Raw genomic sequence first — 25,938 nt, forward strand, 5'->3', positions numbered from 1 at the left:
GGTACCTGTCATTTCAAATGTCATTTGAAATGACAGATACCAGCGCAGCCGTGAAGCGTTAGGCCCGCGAACCCAGGATACTGTATAGGTGCTCTATACAGTAAAATGGGTTGCGCGGGCCTAACGCTTGCCTAAGGCTTCGCAGATGCGGCTTGCATTTGCATGCAATTAGAAGAGAGTATAGAGCGGTAGGTGAAGAGAACTGTGCGTGCGGGGAACGAGGGTGCGCCTGACACTGCCGCACTGTTTCTACCGCGGCCTTAGAGTATCGATCTGATGGTTAGCAGGGCAGGGAGCAAAATCCATGCAAAGCTGCCCGTTTTCCCATGCACTTTACAGTATCGGCCTGTATGTGTGAAGAGCAGGAAAAAACCCCAGCAAAGATGTACAGGAGGCTAAAGAAAATAGCTGGACACTACAGAGATTTTGCAAGCTGGGTCCTTATAATCGATTGTGTGGCTTTTAATTTGTACATGAGAACCTCTTACTGAACGAAGAGATTGTAAAGTGATGAAGGCACTTTATTGGCTGATGCCTTTGTCATGATCTATGATGGTAATAAAAAGGGCCTGAGGTGCAAGGCAGTTTAAAAACTGAGGGCGGTTTAGTGCCAGGAGCTGAAAGAAAATCACACATTAAGGGATGCTTTTGGACGGCAGGCCCGAGACTCACTGTGGCCATGTCTATAGATGCCGTGGCTTCATCCATGATTAGAATGCTGCTCTTCCGCACAAAGGCCCGGGCCAAGCAGAAGAGCTGTCTCTGCCCCAGGCTGAAGTTTTCTCCACCTTCGGTGACCATGGCATCTTAAAAAGAGGAGGGAAACTAAGTCAGCCTGTGTGAGGTGATGTTCTGTGAAAACAGTCTGGGCACCAAAGAGACTTGCAAAGCTCACACTGTTCCAGCAGAGGACGAGCAACCGTATTCCATGGCACTTTGCCCTGTGCTGCATTTATTGCTTACAGCCAAACTGTGTACGGGGAAGGGTAATTTTCAGAAGCAATTTCCCCGGTTACATACCAATTTATCTGGCTGGGCTGAAAGCATGCACGGGGGTTGCATGACACGTGGGCCTTTGGCCGCCCTAGGAGGCAGCGTTCCCAGAGTCGCATTACGGCCAAGGGGAGAAAGAAAAGAATGCACTTTCAAATCTCTGCATCTTAATTTCCCTGCAAAAACATCCACGGAAAAATCAGGGACAAATGTCTGCAGGTGCTTTGTTCCCCCTGCAGTTTTAAAGGGAAAGGACATGAGGACCTTGCAGCAGTGTGGATAATTCTAAAATCGGTACCAACATGCAAGATGTGAATCGGAACCAGAATCGGGTCGGATTTCAGTTCCGATTCACATCTCTAGTGTATATCAGTAGCTGGCCCCACGCTAGGGAACTCCCTCCCACCCCACCTCAGAACGGAACCCTCAACTCAAACCTTCAAAAAACACCTCGAAACATGGCTCTTACTGGAAGCCTTCCCACCAGAAACTTAGCCCCCCCCCCAGCCCAGGCGCCCCCCCTCTGCATGAAAGTGAAGTGAATCAGCTCTTCCCCCCTTGATTGCAGCCTGAGAAATGCCCCGCCCGCCAAACCTTGAACACTACCCTCACAAGTACATCAACCATGCCCCCGCTAACCCCCCCTTTGCGCCCCAAATTTCCCCACAAATCCATACTGCAATATGCACATCAGCCTAATGTCTCTCTTTTTCCTTCCTCCAAACACCCCTGGTTCCCAACATCCCAGTAATCACCCAGTCCCCAGTCAACTTCCCCAGATGCTCCAATTGTAAAGTCACCATAAATAGTTAATTATCTTTGTCATTGTTATTTTATTTCTCACCAAGCCACGTGCTAAATGTTAACATTTCAAAGCTATTATGTAAGTTAACCTTCCTAACTTCTTATATGAATTCAAATGTAAAATAAGCAACCAATGTCTTATTTATGTTCAGTTACATGTGAACCGATGTGATATCTCGATTGAATGTCTGTATACAAAAACGAATAAATAAAATAAATAAATAAATAAATAAATAAATATATTTGTTTTAAAGAAAATGGTAATGTGTTGAGCACAGTCCAGGTAAAAGCTGGGCAACCTGGCTACATTTTAATCAATAGCGTCTCAGTGTTTAGAGCATTTTCCGTAGATTTTATTCATCATTGAACTGATATCATTAGCCAGCAGTTCCTCCAATGTGCAAATCCCATTGACTGTAGATAATACTTTCTGATCTAACCTGAATAATGCACCCCCTTGCTTGCAATCTCATTTCTTGATACATTTCTAAAGTATTTCAACAAACTACATAACCTACAAGATCGACCTCGCCCTTCCTACAATGCAACCTGGGACTGACTGGATACAGCAAGGGCAGAGCCGTCAGGGCCACACCTTCCCCCTTTTAAAGGCTCATATTTGGAAGTAATATGCTAATGAAGGGGAGAATAATTTTCAAAGGTATTGAAAATTATTATATTTTAGGTAAATTGTGATTAATGCACATAAATTGGTTGTCTGGAAATTTCCTATCCTCAACATGGCAACAAGCATGCGCTCAACTCAACAAAACATGCACTTTTAGCCACATTAGGGGGTGCCCAGGTGGGATGGATGTGTGTATGCGGGGGGGGGGGGGGGGGGGACCGAATATTGAGCTCCATATTTGGCACTGGCTGAGTTCAGACTTTGCTAGAGAAATGGTGGGATTTGAAGCGCCAGCCATGCTGACTGGTTCAAAGATAGCTGGCTAACTATTTGGCTAAAATGTTATCCAGCGTTCTGAGGTGAAGTCAGTTACCTGGCTGCCAGATAAATGCCAATTTTTGGCATTATCCGGATAAGATAACAGATAACCAGAGGACTGCCGAAAAGCAGTCCAAAGATTAGCCAGATAAACTTACCCGGCTAACTTTAACATAGCTCACCCCGATGAATGTCACTGCAAAGTTAGCTAGATAAGTTTATCCGGCTAACTTTGCTAGCCAGTCAGTGCCTGAATATGGACTCCACTGTACAAAAATTGCATTTTCAACCCTACACATGTTATTTTCCACAGACAAAGTACTCGCACAGACAGAAGGTGCAAAAGTTCACAAGTACTTCATCGCTGAAATTTGGTATAAAGTCTGCAAGTGAAAAATACACTCAGATTTTGTTCCAAAGTGGAGAGTTCTGTAAATTGCCCTATCTTAAAGTTTTCTCCATGATTCAGAAAGTATAGCTCTCTCCTGCTACTTCAGCATTTGTAGCACTGTTCTGGATCTGAGCGAGTAAGTGGTCCTTCCCCCTCCCCCACTCTGCTAAAACCAAATCATGAAATGCCCATTAGAGGTTATGTAAGGGTGCTAAGATGCTGTTTGCTTGCATGTGTCTGCAAAAAAACAGCTTATGAAAGTTTAGCAATTGCAGTGTGCATCTCACCTGTAAACGAAAAGAGGATTTCATTTTCAGTGGTGATCAGCCTTTTTGGTCTTGAAGAAAGCTAAATATTCTCATGCACAGGGTGCAGCTGTGTTGATGATGAGAATTTATCTTTACTGTCACAGTTGTTGACTCCCAGAGCCACAGGTTTTATATCTAGGGTCATTTAAACAGTATTCAAGTGGGAATGGTTCTATCTAATGCTGCTTTCCGGGATGCACGAAAATATTTCTCAGGACTTTTCCTCGGCTGATGACAAAAGCTGTGGTTTGTGATGTCTTTGGTGAGCTTCTCCACAAGACATCGGATTAAGAGTGCACGCTACGGAGAGTGCCAATGGAAATTACTGAAACTCCACCAGGCATTTTCACAAGCTTATTCAGTTCCTGTGTAATCCCCAGAGGTCTGCTAAATAATAAACATAATGCTTCTGTTACAAGGACACACCAGGAAACTACCAATCCATCCCATTGAACATTTGCTGTGAGAAAGCTGATGAAGGACTGGAATCAGGTCAGCAGGCAATGGATGCGTGGCCCTCTAAGTCTGCAAAACTGAGAGGTGTGCAAAACGTTATGCTCAGAAGATCTACAAATGAGCACTGCATATCTCCAGAGCCAGCAGGAGCAAAAATGCCACGGGCTGGACATCTTCCTGTACTGTGCTATCTAATGCCTTTGGTATTTAGCTAAACCTGAGGTAAACTCACAAACGTGGCAGCTGCAGGCCACTTTGAATGTCTATTCCTGTGATGTCTTGGAACCTTTACAATCGGTGCAGTCCGAGCTCGGATGCCACAGCAGAATCAAGAGGTCTCTGCCACCTAGCACTCAACTTAATGCAAAGCAAAGAATACAATATGGCAGGCAAATTCACACTGAAGAGATGTCTATTACCTAGGCCACCTAGCAGTGCTTTGACGACGTGTTTCAGTTGTGCTATTTCCAAAGCTTCCCACAACATACTGTCTGTGCACTTATTTTCAGGGTCCAAATTAAACCTGCAGTTAAATACAAAGCATGATTAATAAATAATCAGTAGCGCATCCCTCTCACTTGCACTCCAAGCCCCCCCTGGGTGCAATAACGTTCTCATGAAAGCTTTTCCTTCTCTGAGTTCAGGTGACAGCTCATGGAAGCCCCTATAAATATATATTTGTTTCGTGTCATTATGCCATTTCGTTTCAGATTGATGTTGGCCAGGGGCGGTTCTATAATGAGGCAGGGTGAGGCGGCCACTTCAGACGGCAAACTTTGAAAGCAGCAAAAAGTTTCCCCCCAATCCTTCTAGTGGCTGCCTCCTCTGCTGCCAGAACAGCAGAATTCCCCCCCCCCCCCACACAGTCGGGGTCTTCTCCATCTCAGAGGCGTACTGGGGGGAGGGAGCAAGGGGGAAGGACTGCTCTGGGTGCTAACAGGGAAGGGGGTGCCATTGCCTTAGTCTTGCGATGTTGCTGGCGGGGTCCCTACTGGCCTTTCCCCAGAGCCGGTGGCTGATGAAGAGGTCTGAAATGTGTGTGAGAGAGCGAGAGATTGGCCCTGTGACAGTGAATGCCTGTGAATGAGAGGGGGGGGGTGTGTTTGAGAGGGGGGGGGCGCTGATAGCTTATCCCTCACCTCAGGCAGCAGATCGCCTTGAGCCGCCACATCATTTCATTTTCCCATACATATTGTTTTCCTAGTTTTAGTATGCGCTTTATTTTTACAGTGCCTGTGCTTTTTTATTCTTACAATGTGCAGACGTTTTATGCCTGTACTATCTACTAAATTTTGCTAATAGCACATTGAAACATTTTAGCGTGCACCAAAACAAACTAAAATGACAAAAACAAAATGAAAAACAAAAAATGAAAAAGAATACATGAAAGAAAACCCAAATGAAGTAGAACATTTTTTTTCCATGCACAACCTGTAGAAAATGACAGTTAAGCAGGGAAATAAAGCAGAAAGTTTTATTTTCCATCAGAACCCCATGCAATTTTATAAGGAGCCATTTATGCACATAAACCTGTTTTTCGTGTATATAAATGCTGTTGAAAAACCTCCCTATTCTATATTTGCCCATCTTTTGAAATAAGACAGCATTGTCATTCTCAGAATTAAAAAAAAAAACCACAGATAAAATTTTCCTCTGGAAAATTATGCCTTCCAAGTGCAAGGGTCACCTGAGGATTTCCCCCTCCGAATCAGCTCCCCTTTTGCCTGGGCCACACACACTCGATTCAGTGGTGAGCCGTTCTTCAGATATGGTACCGAGGATTGTGCCCATTGGAGGTCGGATGCAGGGAGATCCAGACTCCCGTGGATTGGATGTCACACTTTCACCCCCTGAGCATCACCCTCCGAGGCAGCCTGCAGTGCCGGGAATCCTTGCTCACCAGCCAGTCAACGCTTGATGATGTCGTGGATGCCGGTGTACAGGGGAGCGGGACCCGGGTGCTTACACTGCAGCAGGAAGGAGCAGAGTGCAAGGCGATGAGACTCTGCCGGATTCCATCGCCCCCGGAGGTTTCATGTGGGAGAGTCTATCACATATCACTGCTGGTAAGACCCTCGGAGGTGTCTTTAGATGATATCTGGTCTGTGCTCACTAGAGTGAACTCTGCTATTTCTAATTGCACTTTGGATGTTGGTCTGTGAGTTAAAGGAGTTGCTGAAACGTGTAAATCCCAATTAGATGATATTAAAGTTTTGAAAGGAAAGGTTGAAACTATATCAACAGAAGTCCAGTCAACACATAGGTTAGCACCAATTTTCAGCACTAAGCGGCTCCTAATGTAGGATTCTAAATCTATACTCTGCATTAAGACTCTAAATTTGGCTGAAAATCTTCCTAAATTTAGGCACTGAGCATTTTTTTGAAAAACACTCCATAGCATTTAATTTTCATTGATTACTATATAAATACACAGTTGTAGGGGGGCTAAACCCTTGTCCAGTTACTAGTTTATTGTCACTGCATTTCCTTGTACAAAAGAATGAGGGGGGTGATACAATCACAAAATGTGATGCCCGCCTTTTAATCCTTACCGGATTGTGCCACTGAACAGGATGGGATCTTGGAGAATGATTGACAGTCGGGATCTCAGTGTCTGCAAGGGAAGTTTAGCAATGTCTATGCCGTCAATGACAATCCTGCCTGATAAAACAGCATTAAAGATACAGTTAGGTTATTCAGCATGGTACAAATAACACAAGATCTATAGTCTTCTTATCTTAACTGCTTCTCATAATGCATTTCTGGCTAACCAATCCTCGACGTAAAATCATATTTCAATTTTAGAGGCCAATTTTAAAAGATGATTTACATGGATAAAAAGCATGTTATCCACAACAGGTGTACCTCAAGCTGCACTGAAGAGAGATATTTCCAGAGGTGTGTTTAGCTTGGAAAAATATGTGCATAGATTGCATTTTCAACTCTATATACATTTTCAGCAAAAATTTCTTCTTGTAGACAAAGCAAGTGCGAATGACTGTGTGCACATTGCACCCACCGCAAATTTCAAACTGAAAATGCACATGCACTTATGCTTTGAGAATTGGTGCAGAGTCTGAGGGTAAAAAGTAGACCTGGTCTTTATGTCAAGGAGGACATAGTAACAGTTGCTCCCTAAGGGGGTAATTTTCAAAAGGATTTCCATGCTTAAAATTGGGTTTTATATGGGTAACTGGGCTTTTGAAAAATATATGCCATTGAATTGTCCATAGATTACACATGTGTAAGTATACTTTGATGTGAAAATGGTTTTTGAAAAGTGCTACAACATATCGTTTGCTGTATTATGTTTGCTTGTCTGTTATCGGCAAAGTTTCATATTGTGTCTGAGGATCACTCAATAAAAATTGTATTACAAAAAAAAAAAAAAAGAATATAAGAACATGCCATACTGGGTCAGACCAAGGGTCTATCAAGCCCAGCATCCTGTCTCCAACAGTGGCCAATCCAGGCCATAAGAACCTGGCAAGTACCCAAAAACTAAGTCTATTCCATGTTACCGTTGCTAGTAATAGCAGTGGTTATTATCTAAGTCAACTTAATTAATAGCAGGTAATGGATTTCTCCACCAAGAACGTATCCAATCCTTTTTTAAACACAGCTATACTAACTGCACTAACCACATCCTCTGGCAACAAATTCCAGAGTTTAACTGTGCGTTGAGTGAAAAAGAACTTTCTCCGATTAGTTTTAAATGTGCCACATGCTAACTTCATGGAGTGCACCCTAGTCCTTCTATTATCCAAAAGAGTAAAAAACCGATTCACATTCACCGGTTCTAGACCTCTCATGATTTTAAACACCTCTATCATATCCCCCCTCAGTCGTCTCTTCTCCAAGCTGATGATGTTATGTTTACATGCATAACGCCTTTGAAAATTACCTCCTGGAAGTTATAATCAGACTTATGGTTTTGTCATGACTTCATGTATGAATGCGAATGCATGTTTTCTGAGCGTTCTGCTTTAAGCTCAGAGCACGTGTGCCCTGCAAGCATACAATATAAAACGGGTATTTTGTATCTGTGCCTCGAGTGTGTTGCCATATAGAGTAATAGGGTTAATTTTGGATAAAAAATAACCTCATGGGTTAGTAATTTGGGAGAGAGGGGAGACTAAATGAAAAAAATAGACCAGAAATCACAATCAAGGGGACGTCATGGATGTAGTTTTGCAACCAAGCTACTTTACAATTTCATTTCAAAGAATGAAGATCACATGTGCCTGGAAGGGAATTTGTTTGTTAGTTTTAAAGCAAACAAGAATTCTGAATGTTGAGTTGCAGAGGGTTATGGTGGCACCCAAGCCAGCCCCAGAACCAAAACATATGTAATGCAGCCGCAGGTCAAAAAATTGTATTTGGTTAGTTGAATAAAAAGTTAACATCTGCACTGTTTGCTGACCTTTAATTCACAGCACTGAGCTTAACTTTCTGCATGTGAAAATGTCAATAAGATCTGAGTTTGTCTAGCTTTGGAGCTTGCAGTACTGTTTTCTGCTTTCCTGTACACTTTTCTGGGCTGGCGCTAATTTATGAGCATAAAATGTGCGGATTGGCCGCACATTTTACCTTTTGAATCCCGGGTGAATGACTAACAGGCTCATCAACGTGCATTTGCATGTGATGAGCGCTATTAGTTTTCAGGGGGTTTGGGCTGCGTGTTTTTGAGGTGCGAAACCCCTTACAGTATAAGGGGAAATAGATACCCCTCGAAAACACACGGCCCAGCGCACTTTACTGAATCGGCCCGAAAGGGTCTGAGAAGAGGGAGGAACAAAGTTTCCTGCGCAAAGTTAACAAAAGATTTGGATGGCCTCCAACCTTTGTGTGTGTAATCCAAGGGCAGAGGGGTTTCCCCTTTCAAGTTAGCCTCCTTAAAGGCACAGAGGATCATCGACTGGCAGTGATTTCAATGCCTCTGGACCCTGCATCTTTCGGGGGCTGACTCAGATGAGACATGACACTGCTGCTAGGAGTGGGGGCACAGTCCCACCCGTCCAAGACCCACTCCTAGCTCCACCTCTGCTATAGATATGGGCTGGATCGGCTGAAGGAAAAGGCACCCTCAAGCTGTTGTCATAGGAATGCAAATCCCTGCGAAGAAATGCAACACACACCTTGAAAGGTATCAACCATTCTGAAAAAGGCTAGCGAGAAGGATGATTTTCCACTGCCCGTTCTGCCACAAATTCCAATCTGCAAATTTGAAAGTAAAAGTATGTAAATTATGGTCGGCAGAGAAGAAAAAGCACGAACAAAGCACACCAAAGGTTCAATAAACAGGAAAAGATGTGCAGTCATATTCTGATTGTCCGAAAGTTAGCAAACAGATCTTATTTTGCAAACTGTGATGATTCAAAACTCAGCCAAGCAGTCCCCCTGTAGACTGGGTCTGGAGGGACAGACATACACCTGTAATCCTTGAAGAGAAATTTCTGTTCTTAGTAGCTGCATGAGAAAACACATCAAACATTTCTGTGTGTTCAGAGAGGAGCTGCACCCTTTTTTCATACTGAGGGCTGTCACCCGTCTCAGCAGAGTCACAAGCCCCTCTGAAACCTGGAGACAGTATCAAGCACATCTATTCAACAGTATGACCTTTAAGAAGGTCACCTCCCGGTCAAAGGGTTTAATCGGCTAACTTTTCATTGCTTTGGCAATGCTGTTTTTGGCATGTAGCTATCAAAGTTAGCTGCTCAACCCTGGTTGCACTAACAGCAGTCCTAAATCTAATTGGAGACATTTTAACTGGTTAGATTTAGGGAAAAGTTTGGCTGAAAAGCTAGCCAGCTAGGTTCGACTGGAAACTGACCTAAGACCTGGTTATTTTAATTGCTCAGCAGCAGAACCTTGACCCCCTTATGGGGGGGGGGGGGAATGGCCTATCGGGGGATTGGGCTTCCCTTGGTGGGATAGACATTCCCATCACATGTTTTGTTTTTGTTTTTAAAGCTTCCCAAAATCCCGGCCAAAGAAAAGGAGAGGGGCTGCTATGGCCCGAAGAGAGGTATGCGAGGCCATGTGACCCCCCCCAACATTGAAGAAGCAACGTGGCCCCCTTCCACCTCCCTTTGGAGAGTGAGGAGCAGCGCTGTGATTCAAATACTGGCAAAGAGAAGGTCCAAAAAAGAGAGAGGCCTGAAAAGTGTGTGTATGCTTGTGTATGTGTGAGAGAGACTGCATGTGTATGTGAGAGAGAGCCTGAGTGTATGTAAGAGACAGCCTGCATGCATGCGTGGGGAGCCTGAGTGTGTACAAGAGAACCTGTATGTGTGTTAGAGCCTGTGGTTGTATGAGAGAGCCAGAGAGATTGTGTACGTATGGGAGAGCGAGAGAGTCTGCATGTGTCTGTGAGAGCAAGAGAGCCTGTGTGTGTATGGAATCTGCGTGTGTATGAGAGAGCCAGAGAAATTGTGTATGTATGGGAGAGCGAGTCTGCATGTGTCTGTGAGAGCAAGAGAGCATGTGGGGGGGGGGGGGGGAAGAGAGGTTAAAGATTGTGAGGACCCCCTCCCCCAATCCACAACAATCTGTGGGTGACTGGAAATCAAAATATCCCAGGTACGGAGAGCTGGAGATTTTTAATCTTATTTTAAATTTTGGGATGTTATTTCATGTGTCTGCTGTTTTGAAATATTTGATGTTTGGGAAATATTAGAAACATTATTTTGGCTGATGCCTGCTTGACATATTTATTTATTTTTTTTATTAGTATGGTTTTAATATTATGAATGATGTTTTATATTTCTTGACTTTATTGCTTAATGTTTTATGAGGAATGATGATGCTTCTGTTTTTCCATTGTTGCACTGCAAAATACAGTCAGGTTTGCTGTGCTTTGCAGAGCACATGTGTGAGCGAGAGTCAGTCAGTGAGCATGTGTGTGAGTGAGAGAGAAAGAGCATGCCAGTGAGCATATGTATGTGCAAGAACGAGCCAGTGAACACGTGTGTGAGCCAGTCAGCATGTATGTGAGAGAAAATATAAGGGAGTTTGTGTAAGAATGAACATGTATGTTAGAGTGTGTGTGTAAATATTAAATGTTTTTAATCATTGGATGTTCTGTTCATCAGCTGCTTTGAAATATTTATTCTTTTTATTAGTATGGTTTTACTATAATGATTGATGATTTGTATATTTTGATTTTATTGTTTGATGTTTAATAAGGAATGGTGATGTTTCTGTTTTTCCATTGTTGCACTTTATAGGGAGTCTGTCTTGTTACGGTTTCAAATTCAGTTTTTGTCTGCATGTTTCTAGTTATAATTTATTGTCTCTTTATTCTGGTTTTGGTGAGGTTCTGTGTTCTGTATGTGTGACTCAGGTGAGGTATTCTGCTAGCATGTAGTTTCTGTGTCAGGATCTGTAACAGCTTGACTTGTTCTGTTTTCCTAATATCATATGTACTGGCTTTTAGGGCTTTGCTTAATATTTGCAGTGTTGCCTTTTCATAAGTAGGGTTGTTACTGTTGAGTGCTGCTAGTTAGTGCTGTTTTCATATGGGAGTTTTTACTATATTTGTAATTCAGTTTACTTAACTTTCTGAAGGCTGACATGCTTTACAATAGTCCTGAAGGTGTCTTTTTGCAAAATTTTCTGGTTGGTACTAAAACAGTGCATGTAAATAATATACATGTTGTAAGTGATATTTTTTACCTTAGAACATTGAATTTTCTTTTACATGTAAAATCTGTTACTATAAATGCATATTTTTTTTAATTATTTGTGGGAAGGGTGGGGCCAGGAGTGTATGTAAGGGTGTAAGGTTCACCTACGACACCAGCCCCGTCTCTACAAGGAAAAGCAGGATTCCATCTGCAGCTGTGCTGCTTTGGGTTAGTGGCTCTCCCCAGTCTCTTTTTATAAGCCCAGGGAACAATATGGATCACTTCTGGTCCCTCCCGCCCCTGGAGTCGGTAGGCAGAGCCGAGCCTGGAGAACCATAGAAGCAGCAGACTGTGTAGCCTACAGTCAAAGGGAATGCACTAGAGTGGTGGGAAGGTTGCGGAGAAATTGAAGAAAGCTACAGGCACAGGAAGAAAGTGGGTAAGCCAGGAGGAAGTGCCTGTGCAGTGCTGGGGAGGCTTCTGTCTGAGGTGACTGCACTGAGCTCTGAGAGAAGCAGCTGGCTGTGGAACCGGTGAGTCTCCTAGAGACTGGGACTGGGAAAGGGAGGGGCTGCTGCAGAACGGGGAAGGGCTGGCAGCAAGCAAGAACTTTACACCGTGATGCAGCAGCGCTGGACTGGGGGCTCCCACTATGTGAGCGTGTTTGTGTGTCTGTGAGAGAGAGACACACATTCATACACATTTTGTCTGTGAGAGAGTGTGTGTGAGTGGATGTCTCTCTCTCTCTGACATAGACACAGACACACACTCTCGGTATGTAGGTGTGTCTTTGTGTCTAAGAGTATGTGTCTTTCTGTGTGTGCCAATAAAGTTTCTGCAATCTAAAAATCTGGTTGTGACTGAGCGTGTGTGTCTGACACTGGGCTGGTAGCATTATTACTTGCAATGGGTTCAAGGGCCAGACCGGGAATCCAGGATCTCTCTCTATAAGCAGATGTGTAGGGGGCCCAACCAATTTCCATGGATGAAACAGGAGCTGCAGCTCTGCTCACCCCTGGTCTAGAAAGTGCTCAACTTCTTAGTTATTTAGGAAAGATGAAGTTTATTTTGGAGATGCTTTTGGCTCAATTCTGCAGGCTTCCAGGGTTGAGTTGGCGTGCTTCTGGGAGCTGTTGACACATGTGCTTGCAGGGAAACAGCATGAATCCGCCAGATACCCCAGGGGCTGGTTTTGAAAAAAATCCCCCGGCCAATATTTTCCTGCAATCTGCTCCGATGCCTTAGACTCCCCTCTAAAAGCCTCTCAAGCTCGCCTCCATCACCACCCCTCATTTTACCCCATCCCTGTGGGGTCCAAAGGGGGTAGGCGCAATCTCCAGTCGCTCCTGCCCCACTGGTGCTGTACTCCACGGAGATGGAGCAAGATGCAGAGGTGGGAGGCTGGGGCAAGCCTAGGAGGGCTTTAAAAAAAAAAAAAAAAATTGAACATGTGGTTTTAAGTCTGCGTGAGGTGAGGTGGGGGAGCAACTGGTAGCCAGTTTTCAGAAATATTGCATGGGAATATAGCGCTCAGAAAAAAAGAAAAGAAAAAGGTAAGCAAAACCATTCCCCCGTCCATCCCTGCACACCCTAATCTTCAGAAGCTATAACTGATTAGCGGATAGCTCTATGGACAAGTACATGTTTTCTTTTTTACTTGGCAGTTTCTTTCCTCATCCTTTAGGCTTTTAGCTCAGTTGGAACCCACGTCTACCAGGCTACGGCATGCACCAGGAGCCTTTATTTGCAACTACCCAGGGTTCTCTTTCCCCCCACCCCCCTCCATTAGCCCAACCCTTGTGGTGGCAGATCTTGGCCATGGGCCACAGACCACACAGCTCCCTCCAGAACTTGGTAGGCATGCGCCCTGAGTCCAGCTGGCAAGGGTCCCCCCTATTTATAGTGCATGAGATTCCCCCACTCTCTGGGGGCTCTGGCGGCAGCATCCCCGACCAGCCCTGGGAATCAAACCTGCACTGAAGCGTGCAGCACTGGGCCACCATTCCCACCTTGATCAAGCTATTTTACGGGTACCACGTCAGCTCTCTTACCTTTTGTCCTGGACTGATGTGGGCATTAACGTGCTTTAGGACGGGCTTTAGAGAGCTGTCATATCGGACACTTAGGTTCTGTATTTGAATGTCCCCGCTGTCAGGCCAGCTCTGAGGAATCTGCGATGCAGCTGCATCCCCGAGCAAAGAGAAATCAGTCAATTAAATGCATGCAAGTAATTTATTTATGACCATTTCATCTTGCAGCATTAAACATTTAGCATGCTCGTGTCTGTGCGCCAACAATATCATACTCACATAAAAGCCCTTTGTAATTTTCAGCTTCTGTTTTCAGAAGACCGTTGATTCTTTTAACTGCTCCTAACTGAATCTCCATATCTGCCAGGTTGCGGACCATCCAATTCAGATAATTGGAGACCTGACAAAGATTAATAAAATGAGTGCTCTGCATTGACAACAAATATTAGGAACTAACAGTAAAAGTCCTTCCAAGGATGGGGGAAATACTGTGAAGTGTAGGAAGTGCGTAATTGAGATGTGCGGTAGTAGAGCGTGCGCGCTGAGCTTGGGCGTAACTGTGTGGTAGTAAAGAGTGAAGGGGTGGAGCTGGAAAATACAGCAAGAGAGAGGGGCGGAGCTCAAGTTCCATATGTGGCAGTAAAGAAAAGATTAGGCAATGCAGAGGGGCGGAGCTGGAGAGTACAGGAAGGGAGAGAGGCAGAGTCTAATTTGCATAGCTGCAATGCAGGCGAAGGGCAACTTTCCTCTTATTATAGCTAGATGAGTCAGAGGAACTGACCTGCATGCACTTCTTTCCTTTTCCAAGACACTAAAAGGTCCATATTGAGCAGTGGGGGAAGAGGGTAAGTCTGCTGCTGAATATAGGGCCGCAACCCGGCGCGCACAAATGTACGTCCGATTTTATAACATCCGCGCGCAGATGTTATAAAATCCAGGGTCGGTGCGCGCACCGAGCCCTAGGGGAGCCCCGATGGCTTTCCCCATTCCCTCCGCCCCCCAACCTTCCCCTCCCTAACCCGCCCCCCCAGCCCTACCTAAAAACCCCCCTCACCTTTGTTTTACAAGTTGCGCCTGCCTCTGGGCAGGCGTAGGTTGCACGTGCTGGTCGAGTGGCCCCACGAAGGCCTCTGGCCACGCCCCCTCCCTGCCCCTTTTTTCAAACCCTGGGACATACATGCGTCCCGGGGCTTGCGCACATCACCGAGCCATTGCAAAATAGGCTCGGCGCGCGTAACCCTCCTGCACGCGTAAATCCAGTTGGATTTACGCGCGTAGGGCTTTTAAAATCTGCCCCGTAGTCTCCTATAGTTACGCAGGTAACTTTAGGCCACAGTTCTTTCAGAACAGACTTATGCACATACATTTAGCAGGATAGCGCTCAATATCAGAACAAATGGTCTAATATTAAGCCCTATCCATGCAAGGCCCCTCATACTACCCCTTTTTAGCTGCTTTTAGTTGGTGAGAGTGAAGAAACTTCTATTAAAGGGTTTTATCCAGGGAACTGAAAAGTTACTCGGATAAACCCCCTTGGACCTCTTACGGGGTGATCTTAAAACTATGCTTTATGCATGCAAATGGGCTGTTGGAATACTGCCCTCCCTACATGTGGGTCAAGTTATGTGCGTAATGCCACTATACACGTACGTTTCCCTGCATTAGGCGAAGGCATTGCTGGGAGTGGAGCTGGAGCAGAGTTTAGACATACACAGAAATGTGTAGCTGGAAAAAACAGTCCCGCACAAATGACAGCTGCAGATTTCTATGGGTACTTTTCCCTTAGACAATGTTCCAAAGGAAATTCTTCCCTTTGAAAACTGGAGCAATGGCCATGGGTTAAGAAGTACCTGTGGACCACCACCTGAGCAGGTAATTGGAATATCTTCCTCTCAGTGTCTTAGGAAAGGAGTTAAGAAGCCAGGATGAATCTACAGTTTGATTTATTTGACTGGATGCTAACAGCTTTAGCTTAATGAAATCACTCTTAACGGGAAGTAGAAGAGCCTGCCATGCTGTGTGGCCTGCAAATGTTGGACTCCCTCAGAGTTTGCCTGGGAGTATGGGGGTGGGAAGTTGCTACTCCATCCCCTCATTTACATTTAAACTCAACGGGAATGCTATTGTACTTCTCTGAAATCAGTTTTCAAAAGATTTGAGGGAATCGCGTCATTCTTTAGCACTCACCATCAGAGCATAGGTGAGGCCCAAACCCACAAGTCCAGAGGATAGCTCATAATATAAGGAATTTGTAATGGAAGCCACAGCTGCTATTAGTACCACACAGGCTCCGATATATTCCTAAAAAAAGAACTACAATATTTAGACTACAGAACTGGAAAATTACATTTTACGACCATTCCTGCTAGAAATGTAAGTAGTACTTACGATATAGGAACAAAACAGGGATGCAAATAATGAGCTACAGTAAGACGAACACAAACAAGGAAATGGCAGGGCTCAGCCCGGTCTTTTTATTACATTTTGTTTGGTTTTTTTTAAGAGTAAAAAGAGTGGGCTCACGGCACTCTGCAAAATATTTAATACAACGTAGCGTGGAGCACTTGCCATGCGGACTTCCAACCAACGATTGGCGGCTGTAAGGAAGAGAGAGGCGATGTTGTTAGAATCTGTATGCTCGAGAAGCTTTTGTCTGAAGCGGGCTTCGTACCTTTAACAGAAAAACAGAAGGGCAGATGATAAAACTCAACCTACTTCTTCACTGGAGTCGGTTTTAAAAGTACAAAAAAATACAGAATTTTAGTAATCGCTCGTGACAGTCCTTGCACGATAATCTCCTTTTTAAACACTAATTGGTGGCCGATCTTTTGGCAGGCAAAATCTTTCAAGTGCTACATTCGACTGTACCAGTTTCAGTTAGAGCACTTATTGAAAGTTTATGATCCCTTCTCACCCTGAAAGATCCCGGAGGAAGAATTTATCAGAAGTTCCGTCTGTGAAACTATGCACTCATGGGGGTGCCTTTGCTGTGGCCGGCCGCTAACTTTGGAGTAGTTTACCTGATGATATTCCGTCTGAGACGGGCAGCATTTTTCAGAAAAAAGGTAAAGACAGTTTTATTTGAGCAGGCCTCTAATGATGAATAGCTAATTAGCTAAATCAAGAATTTATCATTACTTTAATGCACACAGGAATGGGTATAATGTTTAACAGTTGTTCTAATGGAGTTTTGTACATCGTTATGTTCAGTATTGGTCCATTTTTTATCTTTTGGCAGCTAGATTGCATGTAAATGTGTTATTTGTTGTTGTTTTGTTTCATTGATTTTATGTCTGTCGACAATGTTTTTGTACGACTGACTGCATTACTATATGTCGCCTAGGAATATTTAATAGGCAAGTTACAAATATTATAAATAAATAAATAAATAAATAAATGTCATGTTACATTATACTTGTATATTGCCTTCCTCAAACAATAGTTTGACCCAAAGAGATTTATAATAAACAAAATAAAATAAATAGAACATAATAATAAATCAATAAAAAAAATAATAAATCAGAATCTAGACTACATCCCTAACATTAATACATAAAATTCTAGAAATATAATCAAACTACCTCATGCTCACTGTGTAGGGGTAAGCCACTAGTCCATGTTCTAAGATCTAATTCCAAACGTCTAACCCTTAAGGGAAAAAGCACCTGAAAATAACAAAATAGCCCAGTGCCGCCCAAACATCTCAGTAGTCCCACTCATCCCACTCGTTCCTTAAAAACTGCCACTTTGGTTCACCCCCTTCAGATACAACCCACCCTAGAACAACCTGCCCTTGTTGGCCCAAATGAAATACTTTTTCAATAGCATTTTTTTCAATTATTTTTTTTTTATTGGTGTGACCAGCTTAATTCTTGCTTCTTGTCTGAATCTGCAATTTTGCTCAATGTTCGGACATGATGCAGTTATTTATATAAATAAATGTATTACCTGCTTATTGCCATGGCTCACAGCGGGGTATCCTCAAAGTGCATTGAATGTTTTAATGGGTTAAAAATCGAAACGAAAAAACAAAAATAAAAGGAAACAAAGCAAAAGGAGGAAACGAAATAAAAACATTTGGCATGAGCACTGGAGTTATCATAGAGAAATTAGAGGCCACACTGTCGTAATGGCACCGTGCAATCGACTTCTCTCTCCCTGACATGTGGAAATTAAACAAATACCTGAAAGCACGTATCGTGGTCAGACCTTCCACAGTCTCAGAGAAATGCGAAAGAAGTGGGAGCTGAGTGCTGTCGTCCAGCTGCTGCAGATCCCTGCAGTAAAGGCAAAATGAATACATGGAACGGACAGTGGTTCCTTTAGCTTGCCAAGACTCTGTTACACAAATTAATTAAAACAAACAAAAAAAAAAATCTTGCTCCCCGCTCCAAGATACCAATTCAGTTCAACGCTGACCCCCAAAATAAAAATCAGGGAGCAAAAACCCAAATCAAGAAACACGGCATATCTATGGAGGCAATTTTCAAAAAACGCCCACCCTTTGAAAATTGCCTGCAAGGTCTGCTGCACAGCCCACAGGTGGTGTTACCTGCAGACTTTGAACCTGACATTGTCCAAAAGGAAAACACAAGCATACTTTCCCACTGAAAACTGTTCCAGGAAAAAGTATCTGATGATTGCTTTTCTGGGGGAACTGTTTTCCATGCAAAGCAGCACAAACAGAGTTGAAAATGTGTTCTACGTGTTTTGTTCACCTCCCCGACTTGAAAGCTCCCAAGAATGCCTAATCCTTTTCTGGGTAAAAATACTTCTGGTGTTGATCCCTGTGTGTACTTTTAGCCAGGTAAATGGATGGGCAATTTTCAGATAGGGCAAAATGCTTTTGAAAATTACCTTCTAAAAGAATAGACACGCAATGTGATGCTTAATCTAGTTTTATTTAGAGAAGGAACAGATAAGCGGTTTGGTCTATTTTAAATGTATTTTCTTTTCTGAGTGCTGGCTAAATGCGTTAGGAAAACAAACTACATACTATTTCAAATATCAAAAGAAAAAAAGGCAATTGAAGTTGTTACCTTGATGCCACTCTGAAGTACTTTTGAATGAAGTAACATATAATAGCAAGGGGTACCAGAGCAATCAAAAACACTGGTGTGACATATGAGATGACAGCCAGAGCGGATACGCAAAGCAGAGTGGATCGGCTGAGGCACTCCAGCGTGGCAGGAATGTGCTAAAAAAAACGAAACAAAAAAACATCATACAGATTATAGTTAAAAAAAAATTCCATAATAGGCAAGGAAAAATACTGTGCGATGCAGAGTGAATTTTTTTTTCACATGGTAAGACCTGTAACCCTAACACAACGTAAACTGTTACCCTAACATGGGGAATGGACTGAATAGATTTTACCTCCTGTAGTAAGACCAGGATTGGGCCACTCCAATAGGAGGTGTACTGGGACTTCAGAGAGGATTGTAGTGAGTTAGAATTGGTGCTGCACAAGCAGGTGTACGAAGAAAGGAACAGTATAAAACTTCTTCATGTGAGGAGCAGGAGAAGGACGTTCCTAAGACTACCTCTTACGGTTAACTATAGGATGTGTGAAGAGTGAGCGGCGTGCGAGGAGTCAGAGAGAAACACTTATGTACACTGCCCCTACACAGGGCCTTCTGTCTGGAGGATGCCGTGAGCAGCAGGATCAGCAAAGGCAGAGATTACCTGGAGAGACAGTGAAAGATCTACTCAGAAATGTTTTGCCAAGGGGGCATGGGAAGAGTGCGTAGGAGTCACCCTGACCATGTAATCACTAAGATACCCTTGATTATGCTGCAGTGAAGAAAAAAATGATTCCTGTAGTCTGAAATTAATACATTGGTGGACTTATGTCACGGTTTCGCCTGGTGTACAGCCTCACCCTGCCCTAGTTCTACCTGCTATGATATCTCCCCACCAGCAGAGGCCTCCAGCGAGCTCTGCTCCCAACTACCTGAGCCTCCTCCTCACTGTCCAGTAGGATCGAATCTCTTGAATTAGCAGTGTAGTCTCAGGACCCCCAAAGAATATCAGAGGCATAAATCACTTTTGACTTGAGGAGCAGGGATTTTGGCACTGGAAATTGGTTGCTGCAATATAAGCATAAAACTTGCTCAGTATCGCCCAAGGTACTTAAAAGCATTTAGGGAAAGTCATCCCAATGGCGCAGTTACAATGTTGCCAAGAGGGAAATCCTCATCTGCCTTTCTAGTCCACTCTAGCTGTTTGGGCTGGTGTGGCCTGGTAGACAGAGAGAGGCAAGGCCTGGGAGACATGCTCTCAGTTCCCAAGATGGGAGGGAGTTGTAAATGTTGTCTGCTAGATCCCTTTAGGTAGCTTGAGCCAAGGGTTCCTGATGAAGTCTTCAGGATTTGAAACAATGAATGAAGAGAGTCACTTATGTTAAGCTTCTTTGTGAGAGTGGGTTCACGTTTTCCAGCTAAAGCGGCCCAGTGTATATATATATATATATGTTTGCAGGCGAAGAAAATCCTGAAAGTAGAGTCCTAATTCCACCAATGATGGCCTTATGGTGACTGTACTGCGAGCACGATGCCTTCCTTCCCTGTCCCTCTCCCCACCTCCACCCACTCCTTCCTCATTCTAATCTAGGCCAGCAAAGCTGAAAAGTCCTGACTGGGTCAGGGTCAACCAAGGACAAGAAAAGAGAGAATTAGGGAAATGTGCAGTTTTCTGTTCTGTTCATTCTGAAAGCAACACAAATCATGGACTTACATTTTGATTACTTGGCTGACTGAGCACTGGAGTTGGTAAAACTACTGAAATGAATTCTCTTTGAATTTCAAAACTATCCTTGAACTGAACTGTAAGTTTTGAAAGAGCACAATCTCTGTTTGGAACATGCAATTTCAGAAAGCATAAGCCAGATCAAAAGGAAATGTGTTGCACTTTATGGTGAAGGAAATAAATTAAAGGTAGGTCAGCATTTAAGGGCTGGAAACAAGTAGTAGTATTTCCCCTTTGGAGTGTGAAATTGCTGAATGCAAGGCTTCAGACAACCTCAGAGGATTTTGCTTTTTTAAACATCCAAAACTAAGAGGGGGGAGAAGGAATCAGTTTAAAAATGGTTTTTATTTTTTAAAAACTGGGGTATTACCTTGGCTTGAAACCATGCAAATTTTTCTGTCAGACCAAATGCAGTTATTTTTTTACTTCTAAAATTAAAATATCTAAATGAACCACTGGTTGATTGAGTAGGAGAACTGAGCCTTCCAAGTAGTTGATGGTTACGCTTTGTCTTGTCAGTGTCTCAAACAGCAACTATATTATTGCAAGAACTGATTAAAACTTAAAAACTCCTCCTTTCCTATAACCCGGCGCTGTATGAAAGCAAGCTGTATGTAGGGAATGAGTCATTAAAGGCTGTTATTGCTTAGCATGCACACTACATTGTGACCCAGCCACTAAGGACTCATCATGGGTGAAAACCTGCGCTAAATCATGCCTACATCTTAAACATTTGTGTGCAGGCACTGGCAAGTTTTACAAATAGGGTGATAAGTGAGCTTATGAGTTCCTAATCAGCTACCCAGTTAACTACTGATACATTTACTGAGACTGCCAGGGGCAGAACATTTTGATCCCATGTCAGGGCTCGGTGTTAAATGTTAGCGTCTGCAGTGTCAGATCAGGGAAGCACGGGAGGGCGTTCCCGCCCGCCCGCCCCCATGCTAAAAGCAGCCTTTGCATCTTAGGGCTTGGATTCTCCATTCTCGCACAGAATGGTGAATCCAGCGGTAACAGGGGAGGGTGTGGGGGGCGGGCCTGCGAAAGCCGGCAGCCATCCCACCACCGCGGTCTTATCGCTGCCGGCTTTCGCACCCAATAGCGCCACCGTGAAAGGGCGCTATTGGGCGCGCTGACGATAACAACGGTCCTTACATTATCGCCGCCAGCGAAGATAATGCCGCGTCCGCCTCCACGCCACCCCGACTCCTCTCCTCGCTGCCCCCGGCAACCTATCACACGCGAAAAGGGACTTTTCGCGTGCGATAGGCTTAGAAAATGACCCCCGAGGATTGCTAGCCTTGGGGATATGAGTATTCACCATGTGGAGAAGTAGCCTAGTGATTAGAGCAGTGGGCTAGAGCCAGGGAAGCCAGGGCTCAAACCCTACTGCTGCTGATGCTCTTTGCAAGCTTGAGGAAGACAATTTGTCCTCCATTGCCTCAGGTACAAACTTAGATGCCAATGCACTAAACTGCAGAAACTTCCATGCATGGGGTTTTGTGCACACAAATGCATGGAAACCCACAAAATGTGGGAGCTTTGCACATTTTTGTGTATGAGTGTGTGTGTGTGCTCCCATTGGCAAATGTTTTGAAATATTTATCTGTTAGCAATAGTAAAAGTTTGTGCGTCATTTTCTACGCATGGAATTTTATTAAATTCAAAATTAATGAGCTACTGTGATGTAGTATCATGCAAAGCAGCTCATTATTTTTGAATTTATAGAAAACCAGGTTTGTGAAAGAAGCTTTGCAGGCCAGTTTTTGTACAGAAAAACCCCCTATACCTCAATGCAGTGTAGTTTATCTTGTATGGAGGAATGGGACAGTAGCAAAATCTTGCGTGAAACTTTGCTTTAGAGCTCAGCTGCATCCATGGAACATTTTTGTTCAACTAGGCCACTAAGCAGTGGGAACTCCCATGGGTTAATAAAGCAGCCTCTTAGATTGTAAATCCTTATGGGAAAGGACTTATTGACTGTACCTGAATTTATAACTCACCTTGAGCTCAGATTTGGAAAGCTGAGTAATTCAATGTAAACTCCAAATATGAAAAGGCCAAGGCTCCATTTAGCCTTGACTTTTCAGCATGGGCATGCTATGCATGTCATAAAATTGGTGGCAAGGATGTAAAATACATTTTTAGCATGCAAGCTAAAATATTTAGCTTGCACTTTAGTGACTCAGACCCTTAGAGTACATTTCATCAACTGAGCAAACGGAGGGCATTAGGAAACTCTGGTAATGTACACAAATGATGCAGAGCGCTGATAGCATTTCTGAATTGGAGCCTTAAAGGTCACAGCATCGCCATTAATCCGCACAACTGTTTATATAACATTTCCATTATCCTGTGATAAGCTGGGAGCTTCTGTGCTCCTGATTGTGCTTCTTCACAGAGCACTCGGACACCAGTCAGAGAAAAGTAGCACCAAGTAGAAAGTTTTTCTTGCTTTTACAAAATTAATTACAAAAAAAAAAAAAATACCATTCGGTTCTCAGCTGCAAAAGCTAGGCATTAATATACGACTCAGAGAACAGGATTTTAGAAAGGGTGGAAAAGGGGAAGTCACTTTAATTTCCTAGAATATCATTTTATATGATACCTGGTCAATGGTGTTAAAATCAGAAGAAAATCTGTTTAAGATGCTCCCCAGTGGTGTTGTTTCAAAAAACCTAAAATAAAACACAAAATAAAAAAGGATCAATAGCAATGTACATGGTTTCGTCTTTTTCGTCTTCCCTTTCTCTTCGGGGAGGGGTTACACTCATGATAATGGTGAAAGGGTGACGCCCCCTCTAAATTCTCCCACAAAGATTCCTCATCTGCGGAATCCAAGAACTCGGCAAATTCACAAGAATGTCTGAATTACTCTCTCTTGTTATCTACGGTCCTCACTGTCTGTTAAGTTTCCGGCTGAAAGAGAATCCTTTTAACAAATCACCGGCATGCCATCTGCAAAATAATTTCATCGCTGTAGATCTAATTGCCGGGAAATTTTAAGTGCACTGCTCCGCTATGCTACACGAGTGCTCTAGGGCAGTGCTTCATAAACTTGGCCCTTGAGACCCTAAGCCAGATCTGGAGACAATGCATATTTATGAGGCATATTAGCATACATTTGTTCTAGGAGCCAGGTTAGTTTGGATATTTTGGTTATCTGAAAAAAAAAAAAACCAAACAAACCCTCACCTGGTTTGAGGGTCTCGAGGACAAAGTTTTGGGAACCACTGGTCTAGAAGTCTTGACCTTAGGAATACGTGTCAGAATCTTCAGGGTTCAAGGAATGACTCTCTCTGTGACCTCAGGTGCTTTAATAATAATAATTTAGATTTTTAGCTCCCCTTTTCAATTTATGCTCAAGGTAGCTTACAGCATTATAAGTAATTTAGGTACGGTAAAAGTGCCTGCCTCAAAGAGCTTATAATCTGAAAGATCCATATTCAGCAGCATTCATCTAGCTAAATTTGGATTTACTGTAACAAAACCACTGCAAATCTTAGCCACCTAAACAGTGATATATAATTAATATTTAATCAACAAAATGAACAATCTGTTCGATCACTGTGCTACCCGAAGAGTGTATTCATTTATCAATAATCAACAGCTTTTCACGAATTATATTGATTTTTGCAACTGTCTGAATTTTTCAATAACCTACACACCAGTGGTACCAATTTTAACATTAAATGTTCAAAAATTATTTTTAAGAAAATATTTAGAGGAGTTGGTTGAAGGTTTCATACAATCGTCAGGGCGTCCCTGCACCGTATATGCATATTATAATCATTAACCTCCAACCTCCTCCTTTTATGAAGTTTTTTTGTGTGAAAGAAAATTTTTTTTACTTGTATTTTTTTACTTGTATTTTTTTTTAGATATTTGTGTATATATTTATGACATCCAATAAAATTGTTCCTATTATGTATATGCGGCATCCAATAAAGACATACTTGAAAGATTCCAAAATTTTCAATAAATTCAATGGTATATCCCCACCAGTGTTGAACACTCTTTTGTTGTAATGTGTGTCTCTGTATACATCTGTTGTAATTCAATGTATGCTTCAAAGTCCCAACATGTACATGTTTCAGACATGGGTGGATCCGGTCACCCAGTATAAAGTTTGGAGAAAAAGCAACACTAATTACAATTCTTGCAATGTGGTATACATTATCGTTTGCCCATGTCCCAAACTCTGTGTGGGTCGTACATCGCGTCCTGTACATGTTAGATTAGGTGAACATAGGTCACGGTATACCACAGCTAAATTGACGGCACCTATGGTGCAACATTTGAAGGAAGCAGGACATGATATACGGGATCTAAAATGGACTGCATTAGAACAAGTTATAGCTTCCCCCTGTGGAGGTGACTTGAGCACACGATTAAATTATCGTGAATTATTTTGGATTTATACTCTACAGTCATCACACCCAGCGGGAATGAAGAGCTCAACTTGTCTACAGTTTTATAAAAATTCTAATCCTGTTGGAGCTGTTTCATAATAGCAGTTGGCACCTTAAATGGGGGATTTGTTCCCCCATTTTAGCCCGTCCGGGCTGATGTTCCAAATTCAGTTGAATTTTCATTGGGGAGTTTCTCCATTGAGTCCGCTTAACAACAGTACTGACTCTGCGGGTGTTTATCATTAGGTCTGACATTTTGACAGCTACGCATTTATGGGGGCAGGCCTGAGCCTCCCCGATTAAGTTTTCAGTGTAGCAGGATGTCAACAATTAGGCAGTTTTCTATTCCTTATTGGGGAGATTTTGTGGATATTTTGACAGCCACGCATTTAAGTGGGTGTCCTCAAGCCACCGATAAAATCTCCAGTGTAACGGATGTTAATAAAAAGGTGGTTTTCCATTGCAATTTTCATTTAGGAGATTTTCTCCATTGACTACTGCACAGGTTTACAACCAGGTCCGCTACATTGACTGCTACATATTCAAGGGGGCATGTTCAAGCCGCCCCTATAAAATCTTCAGTATAGCAAGACGTCAATAATAAGGTGTTTTTTTTTTTTGGCAATCAGAATTAAAATATTGTTGGATTGGTTCAACATTCATACTGTGGGGCTGGTTATAAGGGATAGCCTCCGGATATAGGTTCAGTTGACATCAGATCAGGAGAGATTCGGACATCCTGTTGGAATCATGAACTTCTAAGGACTATGAACACAAAGGCAAAAAACCAGGACTATTTGAGATTAACACCCTGGCGGAAATAACTCTCTTTATCGTGGAATTCAAGGGAAGTGGTTAAAATTTTCATTTTTGCAGTGAGTTTGAGACATATTGTGTGATAGTTATCATCTGTCTACACTTTTGCAGTATAGTACATTCCCCTGAAGAAAGGTGTTTCACGTACATGTCGGGACTTTCAAGCATACATTGAATTACAACAGATGTATACACTGGTGGGGATACACCATTGAATTTATTGAAAGTTTTGGAATTTTTGAATCTTTCAAGTATGTCTTTATTGGATGTCGCATATACATAATGGGGTAGATTTTCAGACGAGCGCGAACAGCCTACTTTTGTTTGCGCTCCAGGCGCAAACAAAAGTACGCTGGATTTTAGTAGATACGCGCGTAGTCGCGCGTATCGGCTAAAATCCTGGATCG

At 43.0% G+C, this 25,938-nt stretch overlaps 1 protein-coding gene across 8 annotated transcripts in view; it reads right to left on the bottom strand.

Moving 5' to 3' along the window:
* ABCC8 (ATP binding cassette subfamily C member 8) overlaps positions 1-25,938 on the bottom strand; it is a 166,683-nt gene that overhangs the window by 3,538 nt on the left and 137,207 nt on the right. For 7 of the 8 annotated variants that reach the window (XM_029582987.1, XM_029582988.1, XM_029582994.1 and 4 more), the window contains 11 exons: positions 22,912-22,981; positions 18,596-18,753; positions 17,741-17,833; positions 16,125-16,227; positions 15,744-15,857; positions 13,836-13,956; positions 13,578-13,708; positions 9,037-9,115; positions 6,451-6,559; positions 4,318-4,421; positions 673-806 (listed from right to left, as the gene is read on the bottom strand). In XM_029582987.1, the coding sequence (XP_029438847.1) occupies positions 673-806; positions 4,318-4,421; positions 6,451-6,559; positions 9,037-9,115; positions 13,578-13,708; positions 13,836-13,956; positions 15,744-15,857; positions 16,125-16,227; positions 17,741-17,833; positions 18,596-18,753; positions 22,912-22,981 (1,216 nt within the window). The remainder of the gene's footprint in view (positions 1-672; positions 807-4,317; positions 4,422-6,450; positions 6,560-9,036; positions 9,116-13,577; positions 13,709-13,835; positions 13,957-15,743; positions 15,858-16,124; positions 16,228-17,740; positions 17,834-18,595; positions 18,754-22,911; positions 22,982-25,938) is intronic. The other variant, XM_029582992.1, reaches the window with a different exon arrangement.

This window comes from Rhinatrema bivittatum, chromosome 17 (assembly GCF_901001135.1).
Source record: "Rhinatrema bivittatum chromosome 17, aRhiBiv1.1, whole genome shotgun sequence".
NCBI lineage: Eukaryota > Metazoa > Chordata > Amphibia > Gymnophiona > Rhinatrematidae > Rhinatrema > Rhinatrema bivittatum.